This window comes from Zootoca vivipara, chromosome 1 (assembly GCF_965207765.1).
Source record: "Zootoca vivipara chromosome 1, rZooViv2.hap1.1, whole genome shotgun sequence".
NCBI classification, from domain to species: domain Eukaryota; kingdom Metazoa; phylum Chordata; class Lepidosauria; order Squamata; family Lacertidae; genus Zootoca; species Zootoca vivipara.
In genome coordinates this window covers 51,200,738-51,221,012 of record NC_142582.1, presented here as the reverse complement: position 1 = coordinate 51,221,012, position 20,275 = coordinate 51,200,738, and the positions used below count along the sequence as shown (strand labels likewise).

Sequence of the window (20,275 nt, the reverse complement as noted above, 5' to 3'; positions counted from 1 at the left end):
CTGGCCATTGCTGAGTTTTCCAAACTTGCTGGCATATTGGGTGTAGCACCTTAACAGCATCATCTTTTAAAATTTTAAACAGTTCAGCTGGAATATCATCACTTCCACTGGCCTTGTTATTAGCAATGCTTTCTAAGGCATTATTGTCCAGTTTGCTCCTAAATCTGTTTAAAAAATAAAAATGGATGAGCATTCGGTGCCGGATTACCAAGTAGGCACTGGCCTATGGGCCCTACACCTTTTAGGGCCCCCCGCGACAATGGATCAAAATTATATTGGTTTGATTTTGAAAGGAAATTACAAAAACGCATTAGGACGCAATTTGTGCCCCCCCCCCCGGTCAACTCCCCACAGGGTTTAATCTGGTGTTGTGAGCATTTAGCATTTAGCCACCTGCGGTTTGAAGTGGTTTTTACTGTTTTGCCCTCCTGTTTTGCTCTGCCTCTAAAAGAATGCTGAAGGGAAGGGTCTGCCTGTGCCAGGGTCAACAATAGCCCGTTCTTTGTCAGACCTGGAAGTTGGGCTATGAAAGAGCTTGTTTGGCCTTGGGCTGCCCACAGTTCTTGGTGCTGCCGGAGCAGAAGTAAGAATTCCTTGTAGAAGCTGCTGGCCCACCCCTGGGCTTTTGTGGATTGGTATGGGACCCTTCATACTAATGGATGTCATATTGGCTAAAATGAGGGCAAAGTGTGACAAGGGGAGAGAAAGGGAGGGTGTGCTTTAAAAAAAGTTTTTCGGAATTTGACAGCACTTATGGACAGGCCCATTCTTTGATGGCTTGAAGCCCTTAATTTTGAAGAGGGTTCCAAGGAGATCAAGGGAGATGATGGTAAAGGCTTTGCTGAGTTGTGCACTTTTGTTTAGCCTGGAGAGCAGAATCTGGGAGGTGGATGCATGATAACAGGCTTCAGTTATACGTCAAAGGCTGTCCTTAATAAGAAATGAACCAACTGTTCTCTGAACCTACTGAGGGTCAGGCAAGAGGAGAAACTGGCTTTACAAGAGGGGGGGGAGTAGGAGGGGGAGAGAGATTGAATACCAGGAAGGTTTTTCTGTCCATAAGAATAGCCATGTTACCCAGAGAGTTTGAAGTGCCTACATTCGTGTTGTTGTTTTTTTGTTTTTAAATAGTTGAAACATCTGTCAGGACAGGAGCCTGAGTGGATAAAGGATGGAAAGAAAAAATCCCCTCAGAAGAAGCAGAGAAAGAGAGATGGCTAGTTGGACAGAGGAACTGAGTGGGCCAACTGTGGCCCATTAAGAATAAGTTGAATAAGTTATTGTGGCATGCTGGTCAACAGAAGGGAAACAGAATACAGTTTGTTTAAAGCCTGGATTAAGCAAATAGTAGATGAGGGAGTACAACTGTTCCCTGACTGTACCCCTTCAGATTGAATTAAATGTTTATTTTATCATATTATTATCAATTAAAATTGCATACTGCTATATCATTAAAAAATCAAAGCAGTTTACAGCAATAAAACCATAAAACCATACAATAAAACCATAAAAACTATATAAAGCAATTTTTGCTCATAGAAAATGGGACATGATAGAAAAGTGTTACAGCCTGGCATTTCCCCTGAAATGCTAGCTTTCTTTGGGTGTGGGAAGGGTGGGGCTTTCCCGACTGAAGTGGCTCAATCAGGATAAGTTTCACCACCTCACTGCTTGTGTTGACCTGGACCAACCAGAACATTATTTCTAGGGGGAATTCCCTTTAAAACATGGCAGATATTTTAAATGAATATCTGTTGTTATCTGTCTTAATGTCTTCTCATCCAGGGCTTAATCTGTGCTAGGCCTCAGTCCTCCTGACATCCATTCTCAGTTCTGAGATCTTTGGATGAAGGGCGATATACCAATTTAATAAATAAGAATAAGAATATAGGGTGCTGCCTTATACAGAGACAGGCCACTGGTCCATTTAGTCTGCCCTAACTAGAACCAGTTCTCCAGGATTTCAAACAGGGGCAGGGCTTTATTTCAGCTGGAACTTGCCGGAACTCAGTTCCAACACCTCTCAGGTGGGGCCTTTGCCATTATAAGAGAACAAGACAGGCGTTCATGGTGAGTTCTGGCACATTTTTTTTTAAAAAGAGCACTGGACAGGGGTATCTCCATGGAGATTCTGGGTGATTGAGTCAGAGGCCTTCTGGATGAAGGCACATACATTTCCACTGAGCTATGAGCAGGGGTGGACTTTGGTAATATGGTGTCCTGAACAAGGACAAATTTTGGCACCCCCTCCCAAATACAGGTAATTCTTCTTTTCACAATAGTTCCTTTTGCTACAGTTCCTTTTTAAATAGATCTTCTCAATATTATTATTATTATGCGCCTCCTCGGCTTGGCGCCCTGTGCAAGGGAACTGCCTGCAATGCCCAAAATCCAGTGCGGCTATGAGAGAAGATAAACTTCTTACCAGTTGGGTGCAAAGTATATTAATCTTATCACTGAGTAACCTTATAGAAACCCCATGCATTGGAGATTAAGGGGAAGGACTTCCAGACAAAAAGGATATTATTTCCAGACTGACTTGAGCCTGGCGTCTTTTTGTCCTGAAATTAATCACTGAGCTCAGCTGTGCCATCAAAGCAACCCCTGCCTGTTCTTCCCAGAGCAATTTGCCCTTGCTGTTTCCCACATTTCCATCTCTGTGTTGCATTCCCTTGGGCTGCTGTGTGGGTGGCAGGTGTCCCTTTGCACTGGGACCCAGATAGTTGACAGCGAAGAGGTTGAGTGTGATAGATACCACATGCCACCCACTTAGCACTCTGCCACTTCTCAGAATAACTCTTGGTAGGAGAATCTGGCTGCCCTCCCCCCAATTCTGCCTCCCAAGTCCACCTTCCAATTCTGCTTCCCGATTCTGCAGGCAAAGGAAGGGCAGGTACTCGCTGAATATTCCTCAATACTGTTCTTCAGGGCCCCACAGCAGCTTTGCAAACAATTGAGTTAAACCTTTCATGTTTATCTAGTCCCTTTTTCAGTTTGATGGCAAAACATTCCAGAAAGAATGTGGGCAGGAGATAACCACTAGTGCTTGTTAAAACAATTATGTTTCAACCCTTACATTCATATTCCCTTTCAAGGTTTGATGACAAAATATTCTAGAAAGAACATAGGCCGGGGAGATTGCCATCATGTTTGTTAAAACTGCCTTGTGTGCATTTGTAAATGTTGAGATTCAGTATTCATTAACGCCTCTGCTCATCTTACTGATTATTCCATGTGGCAAAGCCCCAACTAGTTACTGACACTTTCTCATGATGGATTGGGGGGGGGGTGTCAGTGGGTGTCACGACACCAAGAAAATGTGGAGTGGTGCTCAGCTCTTTGGTCTTCCCAAGCTCTAGAAAGAAGAACCAGATAGGGGTTTCTGGGCTGCAAATGTGCTTGATGGTTGAAGTAGGATCCCAGCCAAATGGAGAGGGGAAGATATCAGTTGTGTTGGTTGTGAAACAAAACACAAGGAAGCCAGAGGGCTGAGGCAGGAAGGTTGTGGTAACAACAAAGGAATGGACCTTTGTGAGGGAGAAGAGTGATATTTTCTGGATCCCGGCACCCTGACCCTTTTCCTTAGCTCTGGGACCCTGAAGATTTCAGCTGTCTCTGTGGAGATGGGCCTTTTCTTACATTCAGGTTTCCACATACATTCAGGTCCATCTTTATCTCTTTCTCACAGAACCCCGACTGCGGTTCCAGGCACCATTGGTGGATGTGGAAGTGCTGGAGCGCCAGGATGCAGTCTTAGAGTGCCAAGTCCCTCTGGAGACCATCCCTACAGCATGGTATCTTGAAGACAAGCGCCTGCAGCCCAGCCCCAAGTACCTGATGGAGGAACAGGGCCTGTTGCGGCGGCTGACAGTGCGGGATGCCCGGGCCGACGACGATGGCATTTACCTGTGTGAGATGGAGGGCAAGGGCCGCAGCGTTGGGGAACTCTCCGTGCAAGGTGAGGAGAGTTTTGGAGTCATGTGTGGCTATGATAGAGGCTCTTCTTCCTGTGCTAACTGCCCAAACTCTTTCTTCAGGTCTGATTGTGAAGCGGTTGCCGCGGAAGCTGGATGTGATAGAAGGGGAGAATGCCGCCTTCTATGTGGAGACGCGGGAACCTGTGGAGGCACCGAGTTGGGGCCGTAATGGTCAGGAACTGGTGGAGGCGCCACATACCCTCATCAGAAGCTTTGGCAAAACCCATCTTCTGGTCCTGGTGCACGTAACACGACACGATGCTGGGGTCATCACTTTCACAGCGGGCGAGTCGCAGACCTCAGCACAGCTCCGTGTCAAATGTGAGTGGAGAGGAGAGATGGGGCTAGTTGCAGGAGGAGAAGGAGCATTCAACTAGCCACAAAACCCATTACATTTGGCGGTTGACACAGACCCCAATTGTTAGTTTCCTCACTAAAGGAAAAGTTTGTTATTTCCTGTCTTTCATCCTGGACTGGATTGGAATTGATATCCCACAGAAAAGAGGTTTGACATATCCCACTCTAGAGCCAAACTATAAAGAATAATAAAATCATAGAATTATAAAGTTGAAAGGGACCCTGAGGACCATCTAGTCCAACCCCCTGCAATGCAAGAATATGCTGTAGTGTTCTAGTTGGTAGGCCAGGTCTGGATCCAGCCTGATTGAGACTGCCCTGAATGACATGGAGTCAGGTCATAACTGAATTGTCACAGAAATTTAAATCAATATTCTAATAATGACTAACACATTTCAACCCCTCTTTTGGCCTCAGATTCTGGTTTCGTGCTGTGTTTTATCCATTCTCCTATGAAAGCCCTTCACAGGTCACACTGCCTTTCAGAGAGTGTCACCAGGCTGCCAATATTTTGCAGGAGGGATGCAAGCACATATCATGAAATTTAGGTTTGTGCAATTAAAGTAGGTTTAAGTGCTATGTCACCAGAGTGCAACAAACCCACTTTAAAAAAAAGAAATGGACTTTTTGTGTTAGGAAAGTGGCAGGAAATTGCATTGAAGCAGGTGGAATGAATGAATGAATGAATGATTAATGGAAAGTTGTATAGTAAACACCCTGCAAGCAAATCAGGATGAATGGAGGATCAATGTTCATTGTTGTATAACGACCCTGCCAACATTTTAGAATGAATGTTAAATAAAGACCAGATATGATCTAACCTCCATGTAAGCTTTGTGCAAGCAAATCAGGATGAATGCTCAATAAATAAGTTGTCTAGAGGAACCCTGAGCATCTCTATGCCAGAATGAGGATCAAATTGTTGTAGAATCACAAGAGAAAGAAATTGCAGCTAAGCTACAAACTAGCTACTTGTGAGACTTTACAGCTGAAATCTATGAATAACCCTTGATAAAGAGTTATTGTACTTGAAATGTCTCAGGAACAAAATTAATCATACTTAGAAGGCTTTGCTGACAGCAGCTGTTTTTGTTTTCTGTTTTTCTTGCTGTCCAACAATCTAAGCTGCTCCCCGCTCCCTGACGTATGCCCCAATTGTGTGTTTCTTTGCCTTGATGGTTTGTTTTGCTAACAGTTTCAGAGCCTGCAATTGATCATGCAAAAGTAGCTGGAATGGGCAAGGGCTGCTTAATATTTTACAGTATCTAGGTGTTTGTTCCTCTCCCATTCCCTCAAGCTTCATACCCATGCTCTGGAATGGGGGAGGGAGGACAAGGGTTAAATAAGCCACCCAATCACTCTTCCACTCTTGATTGCAGCCTCAGAACTGCTTTTCTGTTTAAAGCAGAGAAAACTAACAAACACAAAATCATACTTTGTGGAAAGGACACACAACTTTGTTTAATGTGTATTTTGGCCCTAGGTCTATCAAGCAGATATGCAGATTGAGGATTCTCTTCCCTCCCAAGACATCACTTTTTGGGTTTTAAGAGTGTAAACTGAATTTGTGGAAATGTACATGCTGTTGGCAAAATCACATTGAAGTGTCTATTCTGCCATGTGCACATGTGATGAAAAGCTGTAGATGACTGTTGCTATTTGCTGCACACACATTGCCAGTAACCAGTAATGGCCTGGATGGGGGCTAGAGCTGAAACTCAATCCTAACAAGATGGAGGTTAAATAGTTTATCTAAGAGGCTTCATGGTATTCAATCTGTTCTGAATGGGCTTGTGACCCCTCTAAACTTAAGGATCAAGTTTGTAGTTTCGACAAACTCACAAGCTTTGTGACTGGAGAACCATGTATTCTTCTCTTCTCCCTTCCCCTCTTTTTCCTCCAGGCCCTAACTCTGTTCTAGGGGCTCCCCCAATAACTTGGAGCAGATTCAGGGAGAGTGCAGGAGGAAGAGGGGGTCCTGTTGTACTAACAGGATGTGCTGGTTGAATAATGCCATCTGACAGGAGTGCCTTGCATCATTTTAAGCTAGTGCACTAACTGTGGCCATAGATAGATAGATAGATAGATAGATAGATAGATAGATAGATAGATAGATAGATAGATAGATAGATAGATAGATAGATAGATAGATACAGTAGATGATAGATAGATAGATAGATAGATAGATAGATAGATAGATAGATAGATAGATAGATAGATAGATAGATAGGCAGGCAGGCAGGCAGGCAGGCAGGCAGGCAGGCAGGCAGGCAGGCAGGCAGGCAGATAGATAGATGCTGGCCAGAGTTATCCATGCTCTGGATTTTGCCCCAGGTTAATAAGATGGAAAATTGATAGAATTGAATTATTTTCTCTAGGTGCCAAGAGGATCCCACCAAGTGCACCCGTGGCAGCAAGGATGTGCATATCACGCAACAATGCTGCCCTCCTAACTTGGTGCCCACCACCTGATGTTCACCGCAGCCCACCAAGTAGTTACATTCTTGAGAGGCAGGCAGTAGGAGAAGCTGAGTGGGTGCCTTGCCTCACCACTGATGTTGCCAGCATGGTTGAAGTTCCAGGCGATGGTGTGCCGCAGGAGGCTGACTACTGTTTCCGTGTGTGTTCTGCCAATCAGTATGGATGTAGTGGCCATGTGGAATTCCCAGGCACTGTGCACCTTGGTAAGCCTCTCTGCCCCCTAATAGTGACTGGACACTGTCCCTTACTCAAGCATGGACATTGCAAGGATCTATGACCTTTTATTATTGAACCACTGGGCACTCTCTTCTTCCACTGTCCTTTGCCATTGGCCTCTGCAGCTGTGGAAACACTATAAGTGTTGCCACTTCCTTGCTTTCCTGGGCCATGATGATCCACCTGCCTGCTAGACTACCCTTACCATTTAAAGGGAAGGAGCACTACTCTGTCCAGCTACCTTCTGCTTACATTTGCTCAGCAGGGCACCTAAATTAGATAGGCTATTTCTTACTAACTAACCAGTATCTTTAGCATCACTATGTTTTTCCTGCAGTCAGCTTTGGAAGCGTGTGGTTTTCTTTTTCTTTCTTTTTTTGGGGGGTGGGAATGCTTGTTTCCTTTGTCTTCCAATATGGAGATCTGCACAAATATGTAAGAGTGAGAAAGAGGTCTTGCCTGAGACCTCCCTATTCTTTTTTATTTTAAAGCTCAATGTATGTGCTGTGATTACTATCTCCATCCTAGGCAATTCACAATATACTGTGTGGCAATCTTGTGACAGTATCTCCTTCAAACCAGGCATGCTTCCAGCATGTGGCATATCTGTGGAAGTAGATGCCTTTTGTCTGGTACTGGGGCCTCTGTAAACAAAATGGCTAGGTTGTGCTCAGGTGAGGAGCAAACTGCAGTAGTGGAATCTGGCAATACAAGCCACCCACTGAAGCATCACCACAGATGTGACAAGCCACCCACCATGAGAAATGTGCTAACAAGTTTTCACAACAGTGATATACAATGGATTGTTTTCACTTATTGGATTCATCACAGTGTGCAGAAATCTAAATTAAATATATAAAAATACAGGCTATCATTTTGATGATGGTGACATCATATGGATGCTGCCCCCCCCAAAAAAACCCACCTTCAGATGTGAGCAGCACCAATTCCACAAAAACTTTCCACCTGGAAGTACCCTCAGACAGTTGAATTCCTCCTATTCCTTTTCTTCCACAATCTGAACTCCTTCCTTCCCATTTTGAGCTGACTTCCTTCATCTCTGTCTGTAGTGCCCAGGGCTCGTATACAAAAAGGACTGCAAGATGTGAAGGTTCATGCCGGAGAGGATGCTACTTTTTCAGTTCAGCTTTCAGCCTCTCAGAGCGGTAGCTGGTTCTTCAATGGGAAAAGGCTGGAAGAGGAGGAGGGGGAAGAAGGCCAGCAGTACCAAATCACACACAGCGGGTTGGACCATGGTTTGCGGTTCAAAGGAGTGCAGCTAGCAGCCAATGGGTCTGAGGTGCAATTTGAAGCTAATGGTGTGAATGAATGTGCTGCATTATGTGTACAAGGTGAGCCTTTGATTGGATCTAGGTAGTGGGCCAGGAATCAGTCGACTGTACCTAAAATGATTACATGCAAGCAAGCATCCCATGAAAAGAGCAGTGCTTTGCCGATAACATACAACAGTGTTCAACCTTGGGTCCCCAGATGTTGTTGGACTTTATCCCTGACCTTTGGGTAGGCCTGCTTTGGATTATAGTCCAACAACATATACGGACCCATGGCAGAAGAACAGAGGTTGGGCCGATGGGTTGTTCTGCTGTGAGAATAATAGTTTAGATGGAATTTACATGGACATAATGGCATGGAAGTTAAGGTTTAAAAACCTCTTCCATAAGTGTTGCTGTTCCAGTCAAAACCAGAGCCCCATTTGCAATTATTTTCAAGTAAAACAAAAATATATAGCAGATCATGAATTTCCTGTGCCATATGTGGTCTAGCCCTCCAAGCTGCCAGCTGTTATTCTGCTTGGATTTCCTTGCAGCTGGAATATTTATAGCTGTAAATGACAACAACTGGCTTCAAGGCACTTGCATCCGATCTCTTTGAAACTCCCCTCTGACAGTTTACTCTGAATTGCATTTGTTTATTTTGAGTTTCTGTGATTTGCACTAGTCTTTGCACAAACCAAACCCAAACTGACCATAGCTGTCAACTTCTCCCTTTTTAAAGGGAAATTCCCTTATGCTGAATAGACTTCCTCGTGAGAAAAGGGAAAACTTGACAGCTATGAAATTGACACAATCCAGTTCTGCCGAAACTAGTAAATAAGATTTCCTCCTGCACATGTTGCATTTCAGCCAATCTGTAATTTCAGTCATAATTTATGTTGTCTTATGTATTTATTTAATTTCCAAGATCTCTGTGCCCTCCAAGGCATCTCTCCTATATGATTAAAAACATATAGGAAAGCTAAAATGCATAAATGCATGCATAAATATAACTGAACATAAAATACATCTGTTGCAATTGCATAACAAGTAAAACAGCAATCCAAAAAACAAAACAAAAAAATCGGATAAACAGAGGTAGAGACAGTTTAAGCAATTAAAATTAAAATAAATGGGAAGCTTGTCTTCTTGTTTGCCTTGTCTGTACATTTTAATTTTTATTGCCCTTTAAAAATGTTTTTCTATACTATAAAGGCTACAATTCATTGTACATAAATAGATATAAACATACCTGCTGTTGTATAATATATGTATGAGGCGTGACATGATTAAAGGGTCTTTCCATTGCATTTTAGTTATTTACAAGGATTACCCAAGGAAGGCTTTTAATCTGAATCACTGTTACTAAAGCAGGAACTGTCACAAAAAATCTTCTGAGTAAAGGAGATTATGAACAGTTGGATTAAGCCTTTGGATCCATTACCTTGGCACCAACTGTGTTGAAAGATGGAACAAATCAACACAAGCTTGTATCTTTCACTCAGAGTTGTGTGTAAATACAGATATCCTGATGATTCTTCCATCCCACCCTTTTCTTGTGGTTATCACCACAAGTTATTACCACAAGTTAGTCACCTCTGGGCTTTTCACATGTGACACTGGACAGAGGTTTTCTCTCACAGGTGTACCTTGTGTTTTCAAGTGGCTTCACCTGTTCGGTCTGTGAAATTAATGTTTCATTTTGCATAGGCTTCACATGCTGTGAGAGCCATTGTGGTGTAGTGGTTAAGAGCGGTGGACTCGTAATCTGGGGAACCGGGTTCGCGTCTCCGCTCCTCCACATGCAGCTGCTGGGTGACCTTGAGCTAGTCACACTTCTCTGAAGTCTCTCAGCCCCACTCACCTCACAGAGTGTTTGTTGTGGGGGAGGAAGGGAAAGGAGATTGTTAGCCGCTTTGAGACTCCTTAGGGTAGTGATAAAGCGGGATATCAAATCCAAACTCTTCTTCTTCTTCTTCTTCTTCTTCTTCTTCTTCTTCTTCTTCTTCTTCTTCTTCTTCTTCTTCTTCTTCTTCTTCTTCTTCTTCTTCCCCAGCCCCACAGGTACATATCACCCCAGTGCCTGAGGCCAGGCGACTCAGAACACTCACAGCTGGCATGCCTCTACTCCTGGAGTGTGAAGTCTCTATACCTGACACCCCCATCAACTGGTTTAAAGAAGGGAATCCTGTGGCCTTGGATGATAGTCGCTTCAGTGTCCAAACTGAAGGCCGTATCCACAGGTTGTTGATTTCCTCTGTCAGCTCTTTGGACTCTGGGACATATACATGCGATGCAGGCGATGATGCTATCAGCTTCACTGTGACCGTAGATGGTAAGTGGAGGAAAAAGAAGTTGGCCTAGTTTTGAGGATCAGCTAGTGTAAGTTCTACTGGGGTCACCAATGGAGCCATTGCTGTGGGCAAAAGGGTGTCATTGATGTCTTTCCCTGACACCTGTGAACCCTCTGAGGCAACACACTCACTTTCACCTTGGCCATGGGGGGTTAGGATAGTTAATTGTTCCTTCCTTGAAAAGTGAATTACATAGAGCTGAAGGAGGAAATTGGGAGACTGATACTCTTTCCCACTTCCTCTTTATGTGCTTATCAAGGCTCAGAGACCAGACTTTTACCAAGGGATCAGACTTTTACCAAGATCCCTTTGAAAACATAACTGTGTGTGTGTGCACACCTTCTCTCCTTCTGTCTCAGGGCAAGGAGGAGGAATAGTCCAGGGGAGAGGAGGGAAAAGAGACCAGAATGGGTGGCACCCACAACATTTGCTCAACAACCCAAATGTGCCCATAGGTCTAAAAAAGTTATTCAAGCCTTGCAAACATAAGGTCTTAGAATAAGGTCTAACATATTAAAATAAAGGGGTCCCTTAAAATAAGGGGCACATGTGAGATTTCTGCCATCCGGTCCCAGCAGGAGTTTCCACCTCCAATTCAGAAAATGTGCTCCATCCTCTGAATATTCTCCACCTTTTCTGCCATTATAGTAACTCTTTGCTGTTGCAGAACCTCCTGTGAGAGTTGTTCACTCCAATGCTGAGGAGGCCCATATCTACCAGGTTACAGAGCGTGTGGTGCTAACCTGTGAGGTGTCCCACCCCGATGCTCCCGTGCGCTGGTACAAGGATGGGGAGGCAGTGAAAGAAAATGAGAGCTTCTTGCTGGAGAGTGAGGGCCCCCACCACCACCTGGTCATTCCTGCAGCACAGGTGAAGGATGCAGGGGAATTTGTGTGTGACATAGGTGGAAATTCTGTGCTCTTCAACATCACTGTTACAGGTCAGTAATTTCCCCCTAATGAAGGGCCACCACAATCCGAACATGTCCTCACTGCTCAGTCCATGATAGCTTGGTACAAAGAATCAGGTAGCTAACAACCTTTTTTCTGGTGCAGATAAGGGGACAAATGACAAGTAAACTTGTGGCACTTAAAAACAATACAGGAATATATATCTGCATTCATGGAGAAAGGCCTGCTTCATCCAATGCATGGACAATGAAGATGGTGGATATCCATTTTTAATTCTGATTCTGATGAAATAGACTCTTGTCTATCAAATCTCATGACAAAATTAAGTAGCTTGTCTTTAAGGTGCCACATGTTTCAGTTTGGGGTAGGGTTTTAATTTTTTCTCTGCAACAGACTACATAGCTCCTTTTTCCTTTGGAGTAGGAGCATTCTTCTCAGCCATCTGGACTCTGGCACCTAAGTTGCAGAAGATTTTACAACAGTGGTGTAGCAGACCAGGAATCAATAGCGCACAGAGGTGTGTCTGGCACTTTCATTATGTAGTTTTCATTGTATGCTGAAGATGCACCTCATTGTCCTGCCCTGAGAGAGAGATATTTTCAGGAGACACACCCTATTATTGTGACTGTTGTTTTTTTTAAAGCCATTTTTAATATTGTGTTTTAAAATTGCTTTCTAATTCACCCTACAACCTTATAGTGAAAGGAGGGTAAGAAATATTAATATTAATAATAATGTCATCTCTTGGGGCACTATTTGTCAGTCCTTCTCATGTCAAATAAATAAGGCCTCTCACCAAGAGAAACTCACTAAATAAGTTAAGCCGAGGAAGGTGTAGGCTACATTAGTGTGCATGACAAAGGCTGAAAGTGGATCTTTTATTTTGAAAACAAACTTGAAGTTCCTTTAACCAAAATGTTACAAAATAGTGAGCAAGCTTTTGAGTCCACAAAAGTCTTAATCAGGCTGAATGTTAAGCAAAAGAGATGGCATGTGTCATATGAGGGGGGAAATACATTTTAAAAATGTATAATCTGGGAAGGGGCATAGCTGTGGGGCTATCGTGAAGAGCACTCACACTCTTGAATTAACCACTCCCTCACTGTTTTATAAACCTGAAATGCTGAGCTTTTTTGAAATTGTCTACTGGTGCTTCATTGTTCCAAACACGCAATTAGATTTTCAGAGGGTATTTCAAACACACCCCTCCCCTTTTGTTTTTTCTCAGCTATGCTACTGGTGTCACCATTCCAAAAGAAAAGAAAAGAAACCTGTTCAACAGCATTGTTGGCCCAAAGGCTTAGGAATGAAGCTTGAGTGAAGTAGCTGTTGTGAATGACCTAAGCAGAGGATTTCAACCTTTTTGAGTCCATTACTCCCTTTACCAACTACATTCTTTCTGTGGCACCCCGTGGGGCTCAGGAGCCCAGTTATGTCACCCAGTTTGCCTGCAGAGCTGGCAGCTTCTCACACTTTTTCAAGGACTCTCTCTCATTGAGAGAGGGAGACTTGCCCAATGGCTGGGCAGTTTGAGTTTCATGGCAAAGTCAGAATCTGTATGTGGGCCATTCTGTGTCCAAACCCTACATGTTAATGGCATTTATAATTTCTAAAGTACTTTAACTGTTTGCTAAGTGAGCAAATTCCCATTCCATAACAACCCTGCAAGATTGGTCACTGTTATCTCTGTTGTGTGTAGATGGGAGAACTGAAGTTGACAAATAGTGGCTTGCTCAAGGCCAAACAAAAAGTCTGTGGCAAAGGTGACGTTTGAAATCCAAGTCTTCCAAATACAAATTCATCTTTCTGTCTTCTAAACCAGCTGACCTCTTAGTAACGGGAGATATGATGGCATGAGGTTCTGTCACTGAAAGCAGGCCTCCTTGTTAAACCCTTCCTTTCCTCCAAGGTGATATGCATAGTTCTCTCCACTTTATCCTCACAGCAACCTTGCGAGGCAGGTGAGACGGAGAGGCAGTGACGGGTCTCCCACGTCCCAGTGTAACACTTTGACCACTGCACCATCTTTTCTCCCTAACACTGGTTCTTGTTTCCATAAAGCTCCGTTTCCAATTCTAGAGTGGGGGTGCAACAGGCTCTGGGTCAGTAATAGACTTTTCATGGTGCGGTTCTCCCTCCCACCCCCAGACCCTCCTGTAAGGATCCTGCACTCCAACGCTGAGGAGACCCATGCCTACCGAATCTCTGAACGTGTGGTGCTGGCCTGCCAGCTGTCCCGCCCTGATGCTCCCGTGCGCTGGTACAAGGATGGGGAAGAGGTGGAAGAAAGTGAGCGCCTCCTGCTGGAGAGTGAGGGCTCACACCGCCGCCTTGTCATTGCCTCTGCACAAATCCATGATACAGGGGAGTTTGTATGTGATGCAGGCGGTGACTCTGCCTTCTTCAACATCACCATCACAGGTGAGAGCTGTCCCCTGTCCTTCCCCACTTTTTATATATGTATATTATTTATTTCCTTTGTATCTTGTCTGCTTGACAGCCAAGGGGTACTTGCTCAGGGAGGGAGAAGTGGTTACCATTTGAGGGAGACCCGGTCTCCCTCAGCACTGCTCCTTGAAGGTGCCCTGTGCAGCTCCTTTTGCACCTCTGACATAGGAGGGCAAAAGGAGCCCCTCAGAAAGACTTACAACACCCTGTGCAATCCTCCCCATGCTTTGTACCTCTGACATTGTGGGTGGAAAGGAGGGTTGCAGGAGGATTGCAGAGGGCTTTCCAAGTCTCCCCATCCTTCCCCTTTGCACCTCTGGCGTCTGTATACCGGAAGTAGCATCTCCACCCCCATCGTTCTGCCTGGACACTGAGGTCCAGCTCCCAAGGTCTTCTGGCAGTTCCCTCACTGCAAGAAGTGAGGTTACAGGGAACCAGGCAGAGGGCCTTCTTGGTAGTGGCACCCGCCCTGTGGAACGCCCTCCCATCAGATGTCAAAGAAATAAACAACTATCTGACTTTTAGAAGACATTTGAAGGCAGCCCTGTTTAGGGAAGCTTTTAATACTGGATGAATCATTGTATTTTAATATTCTGCTGGAAGCTGCCCAGAGTGGCTGGGGAAACCCAGCCAGATGGGTGGGGTATAAATAATATATTATTATTATTATTATTATTATTAGAGATTCTCACATGAGCTTGCCTAACTGACTGGTGGCTGCTCTCCAGAGTTTAGTGCTAGGTTCTTCTTCAGTTCTACCTGGCACTTTCTGCATGCAAAGCATGTGCTTTACCACAGAGCTAAGGCCCTTCCCTAGAATCATAGAACCACAGAATTGTAGAGTTGGAGGGGAACCCTAGGGTCATCTAGTCCATCCCCCGGCAATGCTGGAATCTCAACTGAAGCACCCAACCACTGCATATAAACCTCCAAGGAAAGTGACACTTCCTTTTTGTCACAGAGCCACCTGTGCACGTTGTGCGTTCCAACGCGGAAGAAGATCATACCTATCAGATCTTGGAATGTGTGACATTGTCCTGTGAGTTGTCCCGCCCTGATGCTCCTGTGCGCTGGTACAAAGATGGGGAAGAGGTGGAAGAGAGTGAGGGACTTCAGCTAGAGAGTGAAGAATCCCACCACCGGCTGGTCATCGCCTCCGCTTGTGTGCAGGACACAGGAGAGTTTGTGTGTGATGCAGGTGGCGACTCTGTTTTCTTCAGTATTACTGTTACAGGTCAGTGTGAGATTTGTTGTTTTCTCCTCAGGCATGCATTTTAAGGCCAATAATGGTCAGCAGTCTTTAGGCTAGAGAGCCTTTCACTTCTAAAACCCAAGACAATGCAGCCTTTTTGAAACTTTTCATAGCCATTTTGAGTTGGCTAAGTTGAGTTAAATGATACCAAAAGAGGATTCAGTCTGCCCCCTATATTTGTCATTAGCGATTGTGTCTGAGCATGTAGTTGAGAACTTCTTATTTATCTCTCTCCTTTCTAAGCATTGGTTATTTCTTCTGAACCTCTCTTCTCTGTGGCTGTTCCATGACACTTTCATGCCCTGTACTGAAATTTGTTGAAGGTCTTTGCTGAATAGCTTTAATGCAAGCAATTCAGCCACTTCAGATTCAGAACTCTTGAGTGAATATATCTTGTCATCTAGGGAGACTTCACTTTGTTAATTATCAGTTCTCTTCAGCGCCCAAAAACTTGGTGGATTTTGCTACAGCAGAAAAACATGGCTTCTCCAAAACACTTTGTTGACAATTTCTCAGTTTTAAAGGCAATCTAGATTATATGTCCAGTATAAATTACAGAGTTGGCAAAGGGTTTGATGAGAACACGAGTTCTCCCAAAGAATCCTGGGAACTGTACCTCTGAGAGGTAAACTACAGTTCCCATTATTCTTTTGAGGAAGCAGTGTGTGTTAAATGTATGGTGTGTGTACACAGTCTTGGTGTCCAACAATATCTGAAGGGCCCAGAGTCCCCCAGCCCTATTTTATATGGTTTTGTTCTACTTCCCAAGGTTTTGGTGTGGTGTTTCTTTCTACTGATCCCCATCTATAGAATGTCTCTTCTTGCCACAGAACCTCCTGTGAGGGCTCTTCGCTCCAATGCTGAGGAGGCCCATACCTACAAGGTTGCAGAGCATGTGGTGCTGGCCTGTGAGCTGTCCCGCCCTGATGCTCCCGTGTGCTGGTACAAGGATGGGGAAGAGGTGGAAGAAAGTGATTGCCTCCTGCTGGAGAGCGATGGACCCCACCGACGGCTGGTCATTCCTTCAGTGCAGATGAAGGACGCAGGGGAGTTTGTGTGCGATGCAGGCAGTGATTCTGTTTTCTTCAACATCACGGTTACTGGTAAGAGAACTAATCAGTTTATCTTCGTAGAGATACATCCCCTCCCAAACCCATGTCCTTTGCTCTTCTCTGTGCTGCAGTCCATGGTGCTTCAAAGGCCTCATTGATGTACCTACTTTGGTCAGAACCAACAGGGAGAGGAACATAACTGCCATGCTGCATAAACTGTACTGGCCCATCTTGCTTTGTGCTGTTTTTATGAACAATCATCAGACAGATGCCTGAAGGAAGTTCATGTTCACTGTTGATAGTATCTGGTGGTTAGAGGTCTACTGACTCCAAATAAACACAGGAGTTGCACTTTGGGCTGTTCTGATTAGTAAGCCACTCTATCCTCCATTTGTTTGGTTGTCGTCACAACATCCTGTGTCGGTCAGTATCCTAAGCTGATTATACCTTGTGCAAAGAGGTTCTTTCTTTTGTTTGTCTGAAACCTCCCACTTCTTATCCATTTCAGTGGATTAGTTTACAGCATGCATCTTGAGTGGGAGTGAATAATATTTTCCTATTCAGTCTTTTTCATGCCGTTAGTGAATGTTCAGAAGACATTGGTCTTTCTTCTTTTTAAGCTAAATAAATAAATAAAATCAAACTACTTCATTTACAAGAAAGATACGGTACTTGATCTCCTGAATTCTTTTAGTTGCCTTTTTCTGCCATCATTTGCTCTGCTACTTCCAGAGGAGTAGCTGTGTTAGTCTGATGCAGCAAAAACAACAAAGAATCTTGTGACATCTTAAAAACTAACAAAGTTATGGCACAGGTGTTTGTGAGCTACAGTCCGCTTCATCAGATTAATGAAGTGTAATCCTCAGGTGCAGGTGTATGTATGTATGTAGATATGTAGAGACGCACACACAGAGATTTGTAAGAGGGGAATTTATAAGCAGTGAGGTCAGAGACAGATGAAATGCAAAAAGGACAGATAATGACAATTAGAGCTGAAATATATGCAAAATAAGCACAGTGACCCTTTACAAAGCAGTGATAGGTGATAATCAGGTTGACAGTGCTGAGTTAATTAATATCTGAAGTGGGAAGTGAAACAATTGAATAGAATTGATGGCCTTGATGAATTGTAATTCAGCAGTTTCAGGCTGGAGCCTCTTTTTGTAATTCATTCCTTCAAATATGGCAATATTAAGATCAGTGCCAAATGTCAAGGGCAAATGGAGCTAAACTTGGAGCTTTGAATTCAGACTGAGTCAATTTGAGAAAAAGGTCAGACCTATATGCTTTATGGGGAGCTCTGAAGATCCTGGGAGCTGCCTTCCAATAACCTAAGTGAGGAGCGGTGTTGTGAATTGCCACTTATGTTCAACCTGTAAATCTGCAAATATTTATAAATTCCAGTAAGCTTCCAGTGACCTCCTTAGAAAGGAAACAGAGCTTCAGCCAGTCCTCATTCACTTCACCCCTGAACGTTCTCAATCCAGGCATGCACAACTGTTGTTATAAATGTGGGTTCATCACACGTTTATATAAAGAAGTTGTGTTATTTGCTACTTTACTTTCAGGCACTTTCTCAAAAATTCCTAGCACGGCATTTGCCTTCCAAAAAACAAAAATGTGGCAGCACGCTGAGATGACATTTTCAATAAGCTTTCCCTCTCTCTTTCACATGCAGTCTGTCCCCACACTTATGCTTCCCATGACACATTGGTTTCTCTTACCCCCTTCACTTTCCTATCTGGTTCCTGATCCACTGCTTTTCACTTTGGTTAGAAAAAAAGGCAACCTGCCAAGCACCCTCCCCCAACCAGTGGTGTAGAGGTCTGAGGTTGGGGGTGGGGAGTGCTGGTGGCGGATGGATTTGAAGAAGTTCACTCTGCTTGTCATGTGATACTTTGAGTTCCCATTGAAGCAGGCAGGCAGTTGCAGGTCAGCACTTTACTGTTCAAGCTGGATTTCGAAAGGGCAGAGGAACCAGAGACCAAATAGCAAACATGCGCTGGATTATGGAGAAAGCTAGAGAGTTCCAGAAAAACGTCTACTTCTGCTTCATTGACTATGCAAAAGCCTTTGACTGTGTCGACCACAGCAAACTATGGCAAGTTCTTAAAGAAATGGGAGTGCCTGATCACCTCATCTGTCTCCTGAGAAATCTCTATGTGGGACAAGAAGCTACAGTTAGAACTGGATATGGAACAACTGAGTGGTTCAAAATTGGGAAAGGAGTACGACAAGGTTGTATATTGTCTCCCTGCTTATTTAACTTATATGCAGAATTCATCATGCGAAAGGCTGGACTAGATGAATCCCAAGCCGGAATTAAGATTGCCGGAAGAAATATCAACAACCTCAGATATGCAGATGACACAACCTTGATGGCAGAAAGCGAGGAGGAATTAAAGAACCTTTTAATGAGGGTGAAAGAGGAGAGCGCAAAATATGGTCTGAAGCTCAACATCAAAAAAACCAAGATCATGGCCACTGGTCCCATCACCTCCTGGCAAATAGAAGGGGAAGAAATGGAGGTAGTGAGAGATTTCACCTTCTTGGGCTCCTTGATCACTGCAGATGGTGACAGCAGTCACGAAATTAAAAGACGCCTGCTTCTTGGGAGAAAAGCAATGACAAACCTAGACAGCATCTTAAAAAGCAGAGACATCACCTTGCCGACAAAGGTCTGTATAGTTAAAGCTATGGTTTTCCCAGTAGTGATGTATGGAAGTGAGAGCTGGACCATAAAGAAGGCTGATCGCCGAAGAATTTTTGCTTTTGAATTGTGGTGCTGGAGGAGACTCTTGAGAGTCCCATGGACTGCAAGAAGATCAAACCTATCCATTCTTAAGGAAATCAGCCCTGAGTGCTCCCTGGAAGGACAGATCGTGAAGCTGAGGCTCCAATACTTTGGCCACCTCATGAGAAGAGAAGAATCCTTGGAAAAGACCCTGATGTTGGGAAAGATTGAGGGCACTAGGAGAAGGGGACGTCAGAGGACAAGATGGTTGGACAGTGTTCTCGAAGCTACGAACATGAGTTTGACCAAACTGCGGGAGGCAGTGCAAGACAGGAGTGCCTGGCGTGCTATGGTCCATGGGGTCACGAAGAGTCGGACACGACTAAACGACTAAACAACAACAACAACAACTTTACTGTTCAGGGGCTATCTGGCTATGAGGCAGACAGTAGTTGACAGTAGTGGACACAATGATTTCTCCCACTGGCGAAGGCAACCCATAGCATTTATACCTAATTCCAATCAGGTTGAGCTTATAACTTGTAATTGCTGCCTCCCATGTTGTTTTTGCTGCTTTTGCAGCACCAAAGTGACCTTCTCGGGGCGCAAGCCTACGTAGTCTGTATGGAGGTCCTGGGCTGCCCAGATGACAAGACCACCACTCTCAGACTCACTGGTGTGATCCAAAGCAAAGCAATACATTTGGCACCAGCAGGAGGTGCTGGAAGGAGACATACAAGATGCCATCCAACCACCTTAGGGACTCCTGTCCAGATTTGTATAGGGTTTACTCCTTAGACTTTTCTTCTCCCAAAGATGTCCTGCAAGGCAGCAGGTACAGATTGTTCCTCAGGATTTACTCCTGAAACCTTTCTGAATGAGTATAGCTGTGAGGCAGTGGAGGTTTAGGATCTTCTCTTAGATGGGCTACCTTCCCAGGTTGTTGACCCCACTACTACAGTATTTCTGCAGCAGGGTTCCTGCAGGGTCTCCAGTCTCCTAGAACCACCCAATCAGCTTTTTAGCCACTTTGTGATCCAACGTGGAGCATTTAGGAACACTGAAAACACAAGGTGCTTCAGTTTCAGGAGAATGGTGTGCTGTTACCCTGAAAGAAGATATTGAAGCACTCCAAATCATTTTCCATGTATGTATGCAGAAAATAGTAAATCTAACTAAAATGAAGATCTGCATTGATCATTGCAATGTATCTTTAATT

At 44.2% G+C, this 20,275-nt stretch overlaps 1 protein-coding gene across 21 annotated transcripts in view; it reads left to right on the top strand.

The window, feature by feature from the left end:
* The window catches only part of OBSL1 (obscurin like cytoskeletal adaptor 1), a 67,011-nt gene that overhangs the window by 4,346 nt on the left and 42,390 nt on the right, over positions 1-20,275 (top strand). For 20 of the 21 annotated variants that reach the window (XR_015946180.1, XR_015946183.1, XR_015946174.1 and 17 more), the window contains exons 3-11: positions 3,689-3,958; positions 4,038-4,298; positions 6,713-7,018; positions 8,102-8,383; positions 10,362-10,640; positions 11,327-11,599; positions 13,719-13,991; positions 14,980-15,252; positions 16,101-16,373. Coding sequence is in view for 2 of the 21 variants with exons in the window: in XM_088653005.1 (XP_088509131.1) it covers positions 3,689-3,958; positions 4,038-4,298; positions 6,713-7,018; positions 8,102-8,383; positions 10,362-10,640; positions 11,327-11,599; positions 13,719-13,991; positions 14,980-15,252; positions 16,101-16,373 (2,490 nt within the window). In the remaining 19 variants the exon portion in view is untranslated. The remainder of the gene's footprint in view (positions 1-3,688; positions 3,959-4,037; positions 4,299-6,712; positions 7,019-8,101; positions 8,384-10,361; positions 10,641-11,326; positions 11,600-13,718; positions 13,992-14,979; positions 15,253-16,100; positions 16,374-20,275) is intronic. The other variant, XR_015946158.1, reaches the window with a different exon arrangement.